This window comes from Phalacrocorax carbo, chromosome 12 (assembly GCF_963921805.1).
Source record: "Phalacrocorax carbo chromosome 12, bPhaCar2.1, whole genome shotgun sequence".
Classification (NCBI taxonomy): domain Eukaryota; kingdom Metazoa; phylum Chordata; class Aves; order Suliformes; family Phalacrocoracidae; genus Phalacrocorax; species Phalacrocorax carbo.
The window spans coordinates 20021150-20035443 of record NC_087524.1 but is presented as its reverse complement, the minus strand read 5'-3'; the positions used below and the strand labels follow the sequence as shown (position 1 = coordinate 20035443).

At 40.2% G+C, this 14294-nt stretch overlaps 1 protein-coding gene across 2 annotated transcripts in view; it reads left to right on the top strand.

Annotated features, from left to right (window-relative positions):
• ADAM12 (ADAM metallopeptidase domain 12) overlaps positions 1 to 12336 on the top strand; it is a 191250-nt gene extending 178914 nt beyond the window's left edge. For both annotated transcript variants that reach the window (XM_064464375.1, XM_064464376.1), the window contains exons 19-23: positions 1833 to 1968; positions 2610 to 2718; positions 3186 to 3368; positions 9634 to 9761; positions 10970 to 12336. In XM_064464375.1, the coding sequence (XP_064320445.1) occupies positions 1833 to 1968; positions 2610 to 2718; positions 3186 to 3368; positions 9634 to 9761; positions 10970 to 11030 (617 nt within the window). In that variant the 3' untranslated portion in view covers positions 11031 to 12336. The remainder of the gene's footprint in view (positions 1 to 1832; positions 1969 to 2609; positions 2719 to 3185; positions 3369 to 9633; positions 9762 to 10969) is intronic.
• Positions 12337 to 14294: the final 1958 nt, after the last annotated feature.

The window sequence follows — 14294 nt, the reverse complement described above, 5'->3', positions numbered from 1 at the left end:
TTTTTCAGCTTACCTGAAAGCTAAGTACCTAGGGAGCTATAAAATATATTAATACCGTGCTGCACAGCCAGCACTAACTGGAGAAGACAAATGCAGGACACCTTTGATAATTCTTGCATTTTGTGTTGTGGAAGCTAATTCTTCAATTTAACAGCAAATTGTTTTAACAATAGTTTAATATAGTGTGGTAGTTTCACCATTTTTCTCAAAAGACAGTGATTCAATAATACTGGGAATAAACAAATACAGAAATTGCTAGAGGAACTAATTTTCTATTGCTGACACTTGGATTTAAATAAGAACACTTGATAGGGTGGTTTGGATTATGATCCGAGGAGTTTGCACATCTCTAAATCAAATTACAGAAGGATTAGCATAATAAAATACTTTCATCTTAGTCAAACAAGGCACATGGCCTCATTAGTATTTAGTAACTGACTTTACCCAGCTGACTTAGAATAAATGTATGTGGTCGACACTACATTTTTCTTACAAAGAAGCCTTTAATATTTAATTGTTAGGTAGAGAAGTTAATTAATTTAAATTGCATAATCTTAGCTTATTAATTTTATCAATCTTTTAGCAATGGTGGGGGATTTAGTCTTCCACAGTGCTATAAGGTAAAAAGCAAAGCGCTCCGTGCCCCATCAAGGCCCACGTGTAGTTTGTTCAGTCAGTGTTGCCGACTGTGTTCACCAGCATCCGAGTGAGCTTAGGCCAGTAGATGAGAGCCAGCTGGCTCAAAATCAGTCAGGATAAGACTGAGACAGTGATGATCGGTTACCAGCGCAAAGATTAATGACATTTCTCCTACTGTGGGAGCATGCATTTTTTAGGTCAGCAGTCCTGAAGAATCACAACATCCTCTCCTCCAGGCAATGCTCATATCACATATCCGTAATGATCGAAGCTGCTGCTTACCTCTTCCGAAAAATAAGGCTTTCTTTCAGCTGCAAGTCATCTAGTCAGGGTTCACCTCGCCATTGTGCCTCACTTAGGTCCCAGCAAGGTGCTTAAAGCAGCTTAAAGCACTCTGAAAACTGGAACAAGTACAGAAGGCTGCAGCCCCTCGCTAAGCAGAGCATCCCTCTGAGAGCACACAATGCCGCTGCTGAGGCTTTCCTTCAGCTCCTCGCTCGCCTCCAGATTTGACTTGACAGCTATCTGGGCTGGACCACAGTAGTCCAGATTTCAGACTGTTTGCCCAGTGTTAAAGCACAACGAAACCCTTAAAATCTGGCTATAAAGGAGCTAGGGATACTGCTTAGGTTTGAGGGACAGAATGTTTAAAATCTTGCACTTTACCAAACCGTGGTCTAGGCATTTCTGCCCCTTTTCTCCCCCGCTCGGCCTCTGTCTCCCTCCCTCCCGGCAGCAGGTAGCCCATGAAGAAGGTGGTGGTCAGCACTGTTACAGCCATCGCCCTCTGGGTGTCTGGATGAGGCCAACAGCCCATGCACCTCGTGGCTCCGTTTGCAGGTGACAGCCTAAGCAGGACCTGAACATAGGTACAGAGAGAGTTCGTGGAGCTGTTCATGTTCGGACCCAGATATCTGACTCGAATAGAATAGAAAAGTTCATCTGGAAGAGACCTACAAGGTTATATTTTCACCAGTTTTCCCCCAGTGTTAAATAACTTTAAAACAGAGCAAAATTCAAGCGTCAGGCTAGAAGAAATAAAGAGTTTATTAGCCTTTAATTCATACTTTATTCACTTCACCTGCACTGCAGTGGGAAACCTGGGCCAGGCAGCACTGTCCTGCTCCACCCACATAACACATTTCAGCAAAGATGGCTCTTGATAGAAATTAACTGAATGTGTTTTGTTGCAGATAGTAAGAGTTTAACCATAGGAGTGTTGATAACCATTCTGTGCCTTATCTTTGCTGGATCAATCACGTACCTGAAAAGGAAGACTTTGATGAGATGGCTGTTTACAAGTAAAAAGACAACAATAGAGAAACTAAGGTATGATCATGTTCCCCAGCTAGACCCAAATAGCTATTGGTAGAGAGTAGCTGTAAGCATGGCAGCTCTCATCTTGGCATGCGTCACAGCACGGCGGGGATATGTTGGAAAGAGCCAGCCGTAACAAAAATATTCACCGGGTATTAACCACTGTGTTTTTCCTGGTTTAGTTTCACTTTATTGATTGTCAGTAAATAATGTAGGTTTTGGTTTAACTATAGACCTCTTTTCTTCTGTAGCAAAAAAATTAAGAAGTGAAGGAAGTATTGCCTTTGTTTTCATTTGCTTGAAATAGTTTAATTACGTTGCATAGCCTTTTATCTAAACTCAGTTGAGTGAGCTGAAACTTTCATATTTGAGGTCATTACTGTTTAAATGCTAGATTCATTAGAATAGTCTCTTGGGTGTTACAAAGCTGCATTTCCACAGATTGCAGAAGCTAATTTAACAGACTACTGATTTCCAAAAAATCAATATTTATTTTTATTCTTGCAGGAGCACTAGACAGTTTTTACTTTCCTTGTTTACTACAAAAAGTCAGAAAGTCCTTGCAAAATCTCATGCTGAAAAAGGGCTACTGTTTTTAAAAAAATGTTATAAAGTAGAATGGTGTGTTCAATAAATATATGTTTGTGCGACAGGTCTGTGAGTCCAGCAAGACCTTCCAGTTCTTCTGAGCCTAATCATGTTCATACCACGTCCCTCAGTAAAAATCTCATCATAAAGCCACAAAATACAAACGTACAAAAAGTGAGTCCCTAAATAATTTAAAAAGGGGGGGGAGGGGGTGGTAGAAAAAAGCATATTACATATTTTGGATCTCTTTTAAGTAATTTATTATAACCAATTATTACATGACCTTAATATCTTGTAGAACTAAGAACATGTAAAATGGGAGAAGATGTAGGTTTCAAAACACATTTATGGCTTCCAGGTTTTAGGCAGGTGGAGATGCCAAGTGCAGAAAAGAAATAGTTTAGTCTCCAGGACAGAGCCTGCCGGCTTACACCAGAGCACTGCATTAAACGGTGAAGGATTAGCGCTTGAGCAGGACTCTGGAAGGTGTTAATTGCTTCTCTGGTTGCAGAGGTGTTGAAGGTAGATGAAAGCACAGTATAAGAGAAAAGCAAGTGAATAACATAGATTCTAAAGTAGTAATGCTTATGTCAACCCTTGATGTTTATAACTTTTTTGTTGGGATGGGGTTGTTTTTACAGAGAGATGGTCCCAGACGCCCACTGCCGTATCAGATCATTGACATCAGTAACCCTGTGAAGACACACAATTTGCCACAATTAAAAACACCGCAGCGAGTCCTTCCACCCCTTCCCCAGCTGCCGTGTCACCATGCTGTGCCTGAAAGACCCTTGCCCGCTAACCCTTTGCTGAGGTTCTCCCAGGTAACCACTGATTTTCTTTTAGCTTCTCTTCTATTTAATACTTAGCGTGTGAGTATCTACATGCAGTGAATAGGAATGAAGTGTTTTCTCATCTTTCATACTGGCCTTTTTCCACAGTATTTCCTTTATACTTTGTACAAGCTTAGAAATGCAGCTTAGGCAATTTCAGAAAGACATATTAAGTTCCCATTTTGCTCATGAAGGTTGTATTGGTTTATGCCAACTGAGGCTGTGATCCTAAAATTTAGGATCCTGAACTCTCTTTTCACCATGTAAAAGACACAACAGTATGAACCACCTCCATATTGCACAGGCTCATCTTGCCAGCTGCCCAACCGCAGGAGAAACTGTTCAGTCTGTTAGCAAGGTGCCAAACAGAGTGATATAGTTTAGGAAGGCAAGCTGCGGATGTCTTGCGCAAGAGCAAAAGGAATATTACCTGGACGTGCTTCTGTTCTGCTGGGAGGGGGGTGTGAATGACATGGGAATTTTTCCAGCGCACAGATCTGAAAAGCAGACTTGTAATTACCCACCCCTCTCATGCAGACGTACCTTTCATTGCAATGTTTAAATCGAGCTGGTAACCCCTCTTTTTTTTTTTTTTTTTTTTTTGATAATAAGATGAATCTCAAGGCGATATCCAGGGAAGATGACGTTGTCTGTATTAAACTATCATGTTTCTTGTCACTGGCTTCTCTCTTGTGGTTGCATTGGTAGCGTGACTACGTCTAAGCAAAGGAATCAGGCACCCAACTATTTCTGGTTTGTAGATATTGTGCTATTCTGGATATCATACAAGACTAACATGAAGTGAATGTCGTTATCATCAGGCTATCTTAAATGAGTACCACATTGATTTGGTGCACATACTGCAAATCCGTACTCACAAAGCTGTGTCTTGAGTGACTGGCCCTATCTGTAGCGCCTAGCTAGGATGTCGAAGGGCAGAGCACCTTCTTCACGCAGCAACCCTGTGAGCTCCACTGAGACGCTTTCCCAATGATTTATAGGTGCCTATGGCGATGAGAAACAGCTGCTGAAGTGCAGTGCTTTGAAAAGCGGTTGTAAGAAGAACACAGAGACAAAAAGGGGTGAGACAGTGCTGAGCTGCCATGGCAGTGTGCTTACCTATTATGACAGCAGAAAAAGTGTGTCTAGTTTTACTTTTGTCTAAGTCTGAACATTGAATGACTCAGGTTAGAGCAACTTTTCTCAGTGTGACCAGTTTATTAATCACTTTCAAAGTATTTAAGCTTTTTCTTCTTCCCTTTTCCACCTTGCTAGTTGTTTATTTTCCATCTCAGGGAAATGGGAAATACCGATTCTTTCTAAAATCCATTTTACAGGAAATCTGAAGTAGTATTTGTGTTGCTTTTATCGTTAGCTCTAGTGGCTTTGTTGTTTATTATCTTTTATTCCTTACAACATTCTGAATATGTCACAGTGCTCAAAGTTCAGATTTTAGGTACAAGTGCTTTTTTGTTCCTTAATCAAATCATTCCTTTAAACAAAAAAAAAAAGAGATTTCTTCTATTTCCTCTTATCTAGCAACTTTCAAGCTTACACTGTCTTCCGCTTGAAGACAGATGGAGAAAAGGCTTTCCAAGAAAAAGTAACCACTTCTCATTCTGACGGTGCAGCTGTAGCTGCCCCAGCCTGTCATCACACATCAAAGCCGCCCAAGGCATCCCTTCAACTCATGTTCCTAAGTGCCCACCCCTTCAAATCCCGCATAAAGTGCAAGGTAGACCTCTAGACCTCTAGTACTATCATTACCAAAGACTGACAGGCCTGAAACTGCCAAAAAGCTTTTCAGTTTGGCCGCTCAAATTAATTGTGATGGTTACTCCATCAAGCAAAATAGCGCCGTTTTCAATTTTCAGTTGCTGCATGAAACTGAAGTAGGACAAACAGGGGATCAACTCAAGGCAACCTAGTGAATGAGCAAGAGTGGCTTCTTTCAGAATTATGTCCATAACCTCAATTCAGGACTGCCAGAAATAACTACTTTTTATATCCTAGGGACACAGAAAACACTGTATGGGAAGCAAATCTTTTCTTCTGAAGTTAACAGTTTTACTCCCTCAAAGCTTGGAAGAAGTAAATGAACTTGAGAATAGTTTTGGTCTAGTTTATACAGACACTACTTAATATATTGCTTCAGCACTCTCTTGGATCTGCATCCATCAGGTCATCAAGAGGAAGCACTTTAAAAATCATTGCTACATTCATAATATCATCCAGATGCTCAATACTGCAGTATAGTGCTGAAGAAGAGTATCTGAAACCATTCACTGTTTCTATGGCTTCACAGCTGCCTCCTCCTGCTTCTCCCTTCTGAGAGGTATGTTTAAGCACGAGCTACTTTCCAGCTGCCTCTGGGCTTCGAGCAGGGGACGGCTAAGGCACAACATACTCAGACAAGTCTCTTCCCCTCTAGTGGCTGTTGAAACAGAAATGAATGGATTATTACTTTGCTATAAAATTTCCTTTCAGATGTAAGTAAAATAGTAAAAACAAAACAAAACAAAATGACAAGAAACCCAAAATAAAAAAAACACTTAGCAAATGAACTGTTGCCAAGTTTAACATTTAACAGTCTGATAAAGACTGATAAAGAGCTGCTTCTTCTTTCAGATGCTCTCGCAAGGCAAGCACACTTTATTTACGGGCCAGATTCACAGCCAATATAAATCAGCCCAGCACCATTGAAAGCAAGGAAACAGTGCAGGTTCATACTAACCGTGGGTTCAGTCCATGCATTCTGATTTGATCACTTCCACTTGGTTTTGTTACTGCTAGCACTCACTTGCTGCCTCTGATACTGTCATCATCTTATTACCAAAATATATCTCATATTTTACATTCATCCTTATTACAGGAAATACAGCTTGGTATTTTTACTTTTTCCCCTGTAAACCTAAGCTGGGCTCAGCTTCTGCTCATTCTACCACAGTTATTCTTGCTAATACCTCTCCTATGTCACCTCAGCCTGGCTTTAGACACAGAGGGCTAACACAAATTAAGTTCCCATCTAAAGAGACTGCGGAAGACACCCCTTCCCACCCAGTGCATATCAGGCAAGAACCTTTTTCCCGTTGCTTATTTAAAAAAAATATATCAGTGAACCAAATTCAAGCTTCATGCACTTGATGCCTTTGTAGCTGCTCAATATGAGAATTGTCTTCCTAGCAGGGCTGTAAAAAGAGATCATGACAATATTTCAAGCAATAATTCCCCAAATATAGGCAGAATGCATTAAATGCTATGTTGCTCGTATAAAACCGGACAAAGAAATCCATCTGTAAACTCTTTGCATTGAAGAGCAGAAGCTCATAGGGAGGGAAAAAATCACGGGCTGGGAGAAAGGGAGAGAGATGAAGCAGGGAAGCACAGCCATGCTGGTACTGGGGACTTGCCAGGATGTCCGTTTGGATTCTCCTGAGGCACATAAAGAATATAAAAGACCATCCTGAAATCAGTCTGGGAGAGGGGATTTAGGTCTTCAAATGTTTTTGCCTCTGCTTCTACAAATGTATGTTTTTCCTGGTGGCCTTTTCCTGTGCTGGCATCTCCTTTCTACGAATTGCTCCTCCATTTTGCTTCATCTCAGCCATTAGACATTCTCCATCTCCATTTTTATCTGCATTCCCTCCCTTTTGTTTTTTCTTCTTTTACCCTTTCTTACCAGCTCATCACATTAGACTTTCTGTCAAGCTGCTTTGCTGATTCCTCCTTAAGGATATCAACTCAAGGATGACATTTTTTACAAGATCTTGAGGAAAAAAAGGAAAGAAAAATAAATCAGTTGTTGGGCTTGTCCACCCATCAGAGTTCTATTTATAGTCTTATTGCTATTACAACACACTCCCTCATGTGGATGTTTCTCGTGGAATAAGAGGACCTAAGGAATTAGTTCGGCTTAGGCATCAAAGATTATCTTAATGCTCAGCCATGAGAAGATGTTCACTCCACAGCTGAAGAACTGTTCTAGATCAGTACATATGGATTAGCCATTTCAGCCAGCTTCCCCTGCAGAACGGGGGAGAACCACAACTGGTGGGGTCCCATCAGTACTTAGCTGCTCTGAGCTTCTCAGAAAGTCAATCATTCCCTACTGTCGGGTGGCGATTAGACATAGAACACAGCTAATAAACAAACAAGGGCAGTTCTCTCTTTTTTCTTCATTCAATCTTACCAGATCTTAAACTCTTCAGACCTTTTTTCCTCTAGACCACTGAGCCTGGATCGGTCCCTGTTTGGTACCTAAGCATTCTGCCAACTGAAGAGTAAATACAAATCATGCAAAAACCATTAGGGACTGATCAATCCAACAGCCGAATACTCGTGTGATCAGCCTAATTCATGTGATTAATCCTGTAAAAGTACTTGAGGGAAAAGGCCAATTCTGTGAAGGCACTCGAGGGAATAAAGGCTTTATGGTGTTCAAAGATGCATTTGTCGTTTGCTGTCTTTATAAGGCTGATGATTGTATGTTTGTTACAGCTTGTTTTTTAAAATGCTGCCACACTCGCGGTGACGATTCATATACTCTCCCATGTAATAAGCATTATGACTTTTAACAAAGTTATTACAGAAGCAACATAAATTTATATTTTACTGTAGAAATAATTAGTTATTTGAAAAGTATCAGTTTCTGCTGCGATCTAACTTGTTCCAGACTGGTATTTCTCACTTTAAAACACACACATGAAGATTTCATTGTTTAAGAAATTTAGCGCACAAACTAAACTTGAGTGAAAAAAATCCTGATGGTAAGATTTCTTCTCTTAATAGTTTTAAGGTTCTAATTCTGTATCATGGGAAATGACCGTGTTTTGAAGAACTTCCTTTGCTCGTGTTTAATTAAACTCTGTGACTTTCAACAGGATAGCCCTATGAGATAAAGCTACAAGGAGTATTTACAAGCATGCTTGTAAATCATTTGCTAGGCCTGATTATTTCAAGAATATTTGCAATTTCCCCCCCCCCCCCCCCCCCAAGACAGAGCTCACAAACTTATAGCAAAATGTTTATTTTGTTTTATAGTGGAAGTTCTTCTGGATGGTAACCGAGACTGATTTTTATTTTGAATGAGAGATCTGGCTATAACATTAAGTTAAAATAAGAACTTTTTTTCATGTTGCTATTTTCATTCACTCAAGAATTAGTACATGTTATGCCAACAGTGAAAAAGAAAAGGGACATTGTATACAGCTTTAAAATGTAGTTTGTGGTAAATTTGAAATTACTTGTGGTAAATTTGAAATTACTACATATGAGGTTTACTTAAGCTCCGTATTTTCTTCTTTATCAAAATGCCTACTGAGAGTCGACCTGCGTTTTCTTCTTGAAAGAGCAAACACTTGCCATGAAAAGTAAGAAAACAAAGGGATGCTCAAAACAAATCATGAAAAGTTGTACTTTATTCACGAGCAATTCATGCCTCTGCTTGTTTTGATTACATCTTCCAGGGGATCTTTACCTAGATTATGCTTGTAAGCTCTTCCTCATCCTTTTTGGTACACTTTGCTAATGAGTGTTATGGCAAACCAATAGTAAAGAGTAAAACTACTTAGAAAAAGCATGACTATGCAGTTCAAATAGTAGAAGGATCTGAAGTGAGTTTTTGGATTTATTGGGGAGTTTTTGTGTGCCCTGAGCAAGTCACTTAATCTATCCCAGTCCTTCAAAATGAAGGCCACAAGTAGACATGTTACCATGTTTACAGTGTTTCAAGGACCACACAGAAGAGACATTAGCTCATGCCTGACAGCAGATGGCTTCTGTTCTTTATTAATGAATCATTTAATTCCACAGAATGAAAGCACAGCAGCATCTCTGAAAAAAATTCCACAGATGCTCCCAATTCAAACTGGACTTGAGCAGTTTGTTTCTGTGGTCTTTTGAATTTGCATTTTAAAGTCATTTCTAGTATTTCCATCTTTCTATATAACTACTTTTACAACGTTATGTATTCAGTATGTTGTTTCCATTTACCAAAAATTAATCATCAACACCCCTATAGATACACCCAGTATTTTTGGAGAAAAGAATCAAAAGAAACAAAATCATTAAAATATAGCATTAAACCTTTGCTTTAATTTTTAAAGTGCCTGTTTATTAAAAACATGTTATGCTTTACTCATTTAAACATATCTGGTCACAGCTACTCTTGAACTTCCCTTCAATTTAAGTCAGTTGTTGCTTTGTTAAGTATTTATGTCAGTTCCAAAGACTAATACGATCTTATGTTTTGTAACAGGAAAACCACAAACCAAACCCTCCTCGGAAGCCTCTGCCAGCAGACCCTCTGACCAAAGCGCGCTATAACGGCGCATGCACAGCACTGCCTGGACACACAAAAGCCCTGCCTCACGTTACTCCCGTAAGGTTGGTTCTCCCGATCAAAATGGCTTGATTTATAGCACTCCGTGCAATGACAGGTCTAAAATGTCCTGAGCAGCCATGCCCTGCTGTAACTGCTCCTGAGAGCTACGCAACAGCCATTTTCTGTTTGCCTACATAAAAGCAGGCGGTATGGGACTGATCAGCACAACTGCACTGACTTCCACACACGTACGAGAACTTACGCTACGCGTGAAGGGTTGACTGCAAGCATCTGACTGTACATTTGCAAAAACTCCCCAATAAATACAATTCCTTGCAAAAGAAAGGAGTTAATAAACACCAATTTCAAGAGAAACAAAGCTCTTGCAGAAAAAAATTTCCTACTCAGACCACCTACAGAATTAGGCTGAGAACTGAGTGCTGTTAAGATCAACCACCAATAAAAGCAATTTTCCATTCACATATTTCACAACGGAACCTCCCTTGATATCATCTGAAAATAATACCCGAAACATTCAGTAAGTACACAAATCGCACACTTCCGAAAAAAATTATGTTGAAAAAACATAATCTGGAAGTGAAAAAACTACGCCCAACGTTAATGGCCATAGTCAGTGATATTTTCTTACCCAATATTCTTCAGTTTCCCGCAAATAAAAAGTGAGCTCCAAGGAAGATAAAAGTAGTGTTTTCCACTACAGCAATTCCTAACTAACATTGCTCAGAGAAATTAAAAATAGAATCAAGTTAGTTTCCCAATACTCCTGGCAAAAAGACTGCAAAGAGTGAACTTTGGTTAAGCTGGCTGTCACTCTAGTAAGATATTCTGAAAGTAATAATATTGCAAGCTGACTGCTACAACTTTCTGACACCAACTGCTACTCCATAGCATTAAGTAGCGTTTTTCAACAGGTGCAAAATTGATGAGCACCAAAGAAATAAAGAGTTTAAAGAACACCACCTGAAACATTGAGCTTAGCTTGTCCCACTGACCAAAGAGCAATTAACACCCAAACTGCAAAACAGGAGTCTGCTGGCACCGCTTACGCTTCTTGGGATGGGACTTGTGTATACAGTAGCACGTCCGATCTCCCCCCAGGATGAGAGGCCCATGCTACGTGTCTGACGCTAGCGTCGATGACTCTCTCTCAGAGGTTTTACCTTTCATCGTTGTGCCTCTAGCACGGCGCTGGCAGTGAGAACTAACAAAAGTTGAAATAACGATACGCTATTTTCTTTCTTTCTGACAGACCTGCTCCTAAGCATCCACCACAGGAATCCAGGTCCAGCAACACTGCTGATGTGAAATGACTAGAAAATCTGACACCTTTATTTTAAAAAGTGAAGACAGAAGTTTGCACTATCTTTAAACTCCAGCTGGAGTTCATTTTTTATGACAATACTTAGAATTTTTAATGTTTAAAACAGCATTATTTTTAAGAATTCTGAGCTACTGCCTTTGGTGCTGTGCTGTGCTATGGTGCTCTGTATACTTGCTCAGGTACTTGTAAATTATTAATTTATGTTGAATATTTATTACAGTGCAGTGCACTGTAGTAGATATTTTTACCATAGCTGAGTTTTCCTAAAAAGGAAGCCTTTTTTGTAATATTTCATTGAACTTGAATAATTCTGCTTTATTGGTCCTATGTAGAGCGTTTAGTTTTGATCTTTAAGGAGTGCTGATACTCATGGATAAATCAAATGTATAAACAACTCACTCTCAATGGTTCGTAACAAACTTTTGAATAAATAACGTCAGGGTTAAAAAAAACACACCTCTTCTGGAACATGGTGAAATGCCCGATATCTGCACACAGGTGTGTAACGTATGTATTTAACCAAAGTATCACTCAGCGTTAGCAGTCGTACTGTAACTTCGGATTTCACATTACTGTTTGAAATCGTCGAGAAATCTGTGCTGAAAGAGGATGTATTCACTTGGGACAAGTTCTCTGCCTGAAGAAGTACTGTATGTCATAAAACTGTGGGGTTTTCTAACCTCATTTTCCTCAGACACAGTGTGGTTAGTACATATTAATGCAGATATCGGGCCTTCCGGTGTCATTACCTTTTTGATGCTTTGGTAATTCAGTTCAGCTCTGCTGTGTAAGGTAGTACCATCGCACTATGTTGCATGCCTGGCCTGCTTAGGCTGACAATACATTACATGCAGGGGGTGGGGGGAAGCCCAGCCAGCGTTACAGAGAATAACATTTTAAAAATCAACTATTATACTTATTTCTTTCGCCTCATCGCTCTGCTTATCAACTGTATTTTGCATATTTACTACTGTTTTGTATTTAACTTCTTAAATATTGTTCTGGGTTTCTTAATTTTCAAATCAAAATGCATACAGACTTTGGTTATCCTAAGACATGGAAAAAAAATTAATCTTTTTACTATGTGGTAGCATTACGCCTGATGTCTTCTGTACCTTCTCAGTAACACTTCTGAATACAGTTGTTTCACCTATGCTGTAATAAAAACAATTTTCAAATATCAGTTGAAATAGAGGGAGAAGGAACTATTACCTTCTGTAGGTTAGTTTCTTCATTGCTTGTAGGTTTTGGTTTTTTAAGCAAAAATAAAAGCATTGACAGAAACTTGGATCTCATTACAGTGTAATTGTATTTAATTCTCCCAGTTATTCCCCATTGTGGCAATATAGCACTCGTGTTTATGGATTATCTAAGTAAACCAAACCAAAGTTTAGTTTGTTGCTGGATAGCAAACAAAACACAAGTAAATGCTGCACAAAGGCATTTCAATTCTTAAAGCAACCCCGACAGCAACAGCAGTGCTTTTTGTACGGCGGATCGCTACAAGACCATCCTGGGCTTGGCAATGCAGCTGAAACCAAAATGATGGTTTTTATGTAGTTTAAATATTTTGTATTTAAAACACTAACTTCCTCCTGTCAGCGGTAGCTTTGTATCTAAACCGGGGCAGGGGGGTGAGGAGGGCATCTCAATCTGAAGTAGAGACATGGTCTCAGTTCTTGTTTGAAAATTCCCATTTTTAGAATGACAAGTCATCGTGCTGTATCAAAACGTTTCTGATAACCACTGAAAGTCATAAGCTGATACTGTGAGGAGAGACAGAAGAAGGTGAAATTAAATTACTAGAGTTTGCATCACCAGTTCTAACATCTGAACTTAATGGCACCAGCTCGGGTAAGAGCACGTGTATAAACTTAAAGCTTTAAAGTAAACTTTAGGTGTAAAATAAACGTGACCCAACTATGAGGTCTCGCAGGTATGGAAACAGGAGCATCCACACAGGGCACCCAGTCCAATCCCTGTAACTGCAGCATCTCACCAACGCCGAGTCCGGAACAGCCCACAGACCTGTGGAGCCGAGCACCCCGAAGCTAGGCCGCGGCGCTGGTGGGGCGGGGAACCTGCTGGCCGGAGGGGCGAGCGCCTCTTCCCCCTAGGAAACCACACACAGACAAACGCTTTGTCACGTATGGCGGTAGGCAGCAGAAGGATGATGATAAGGACCCCGCGTAGGTCTCCCCAGTCCCAGCACAGCAGAATTTTTAGATTAAAATGCCTGGGTGGTCTCACCCACTGGCTCACATCCCTCAAAGAGCCCCGTACCTGGCTGTTAGTGTATTCCTGAGCTGACGAACAGCACAAGCATCAACGCACTCTGCCTGGTATCACGTATGCTGTTGCTGGAGGAAGAAAGTCCAGCTGTTCCTCGTGGAGGTGTGCGAGGACAACCCTGGCTGCTGCAGCTGAGCAGCAGGAGCCCAGAGGCAACAGGGCACCATTAGTGCAATACCTTCTGCTGCCTTTAACACTTCAGAGGGAGAGCATGCACAGTCCAGGAAGGAATATATTTGAACAAGCTGTGAGCTAACCACTAAAAACTGATCTCTAAGCAGAAAAACTTATTAACTATCAACACGTTTCTGAAACAAGCAGCTGAAGCACACGTACCCAGTGACACGGAATGTAGTTTTACAGTTAAGGGCGCACGATTATACGTATATATCATCTAATAAAGTTACTACCTTATGTTAGACATGGCTAAAGCTAGAGATTTCTAGCCATTTGAAAAAAAATTCATAATTCCCCATCTGAAACAAGATTAAGCAAACCTGAACAACCTGTAAAAATGACTACCGTTACTTGAAACCAGCACAAGGTATTTACTGGCATGCTACAGGCTGGTTTATCTCACAGCAAAACTAATGGGTGCAATGTATACAACATTCCTATGACCTGGAATCTTTCTGATTTGCAGATATGCAAATGTATTTATACATATTCAGATGAAAAATACTACAGGCAGACAAGAATCTGTAGCTTTTAGAAGGAAAAATAACCCCAAACCCAAGCCATCAACTACTGCTTTTGTTTCGGTGCAGGTTTTTTCCCCAGGTTGTGAACAGCAGCTGGCTGTGTGATGTTTTCATAGCAAATTAGTGTCTTTATGATTAGACATGCGGATGTCATGTAAAATTCCATTGTGAAAACCAGATGAATGGTTTTACAGTCTTAAGGACAGTAGAAGCAAAGAAATTACCATGAGATGCACCAGGAGGTGAAATTCAACGTTTGC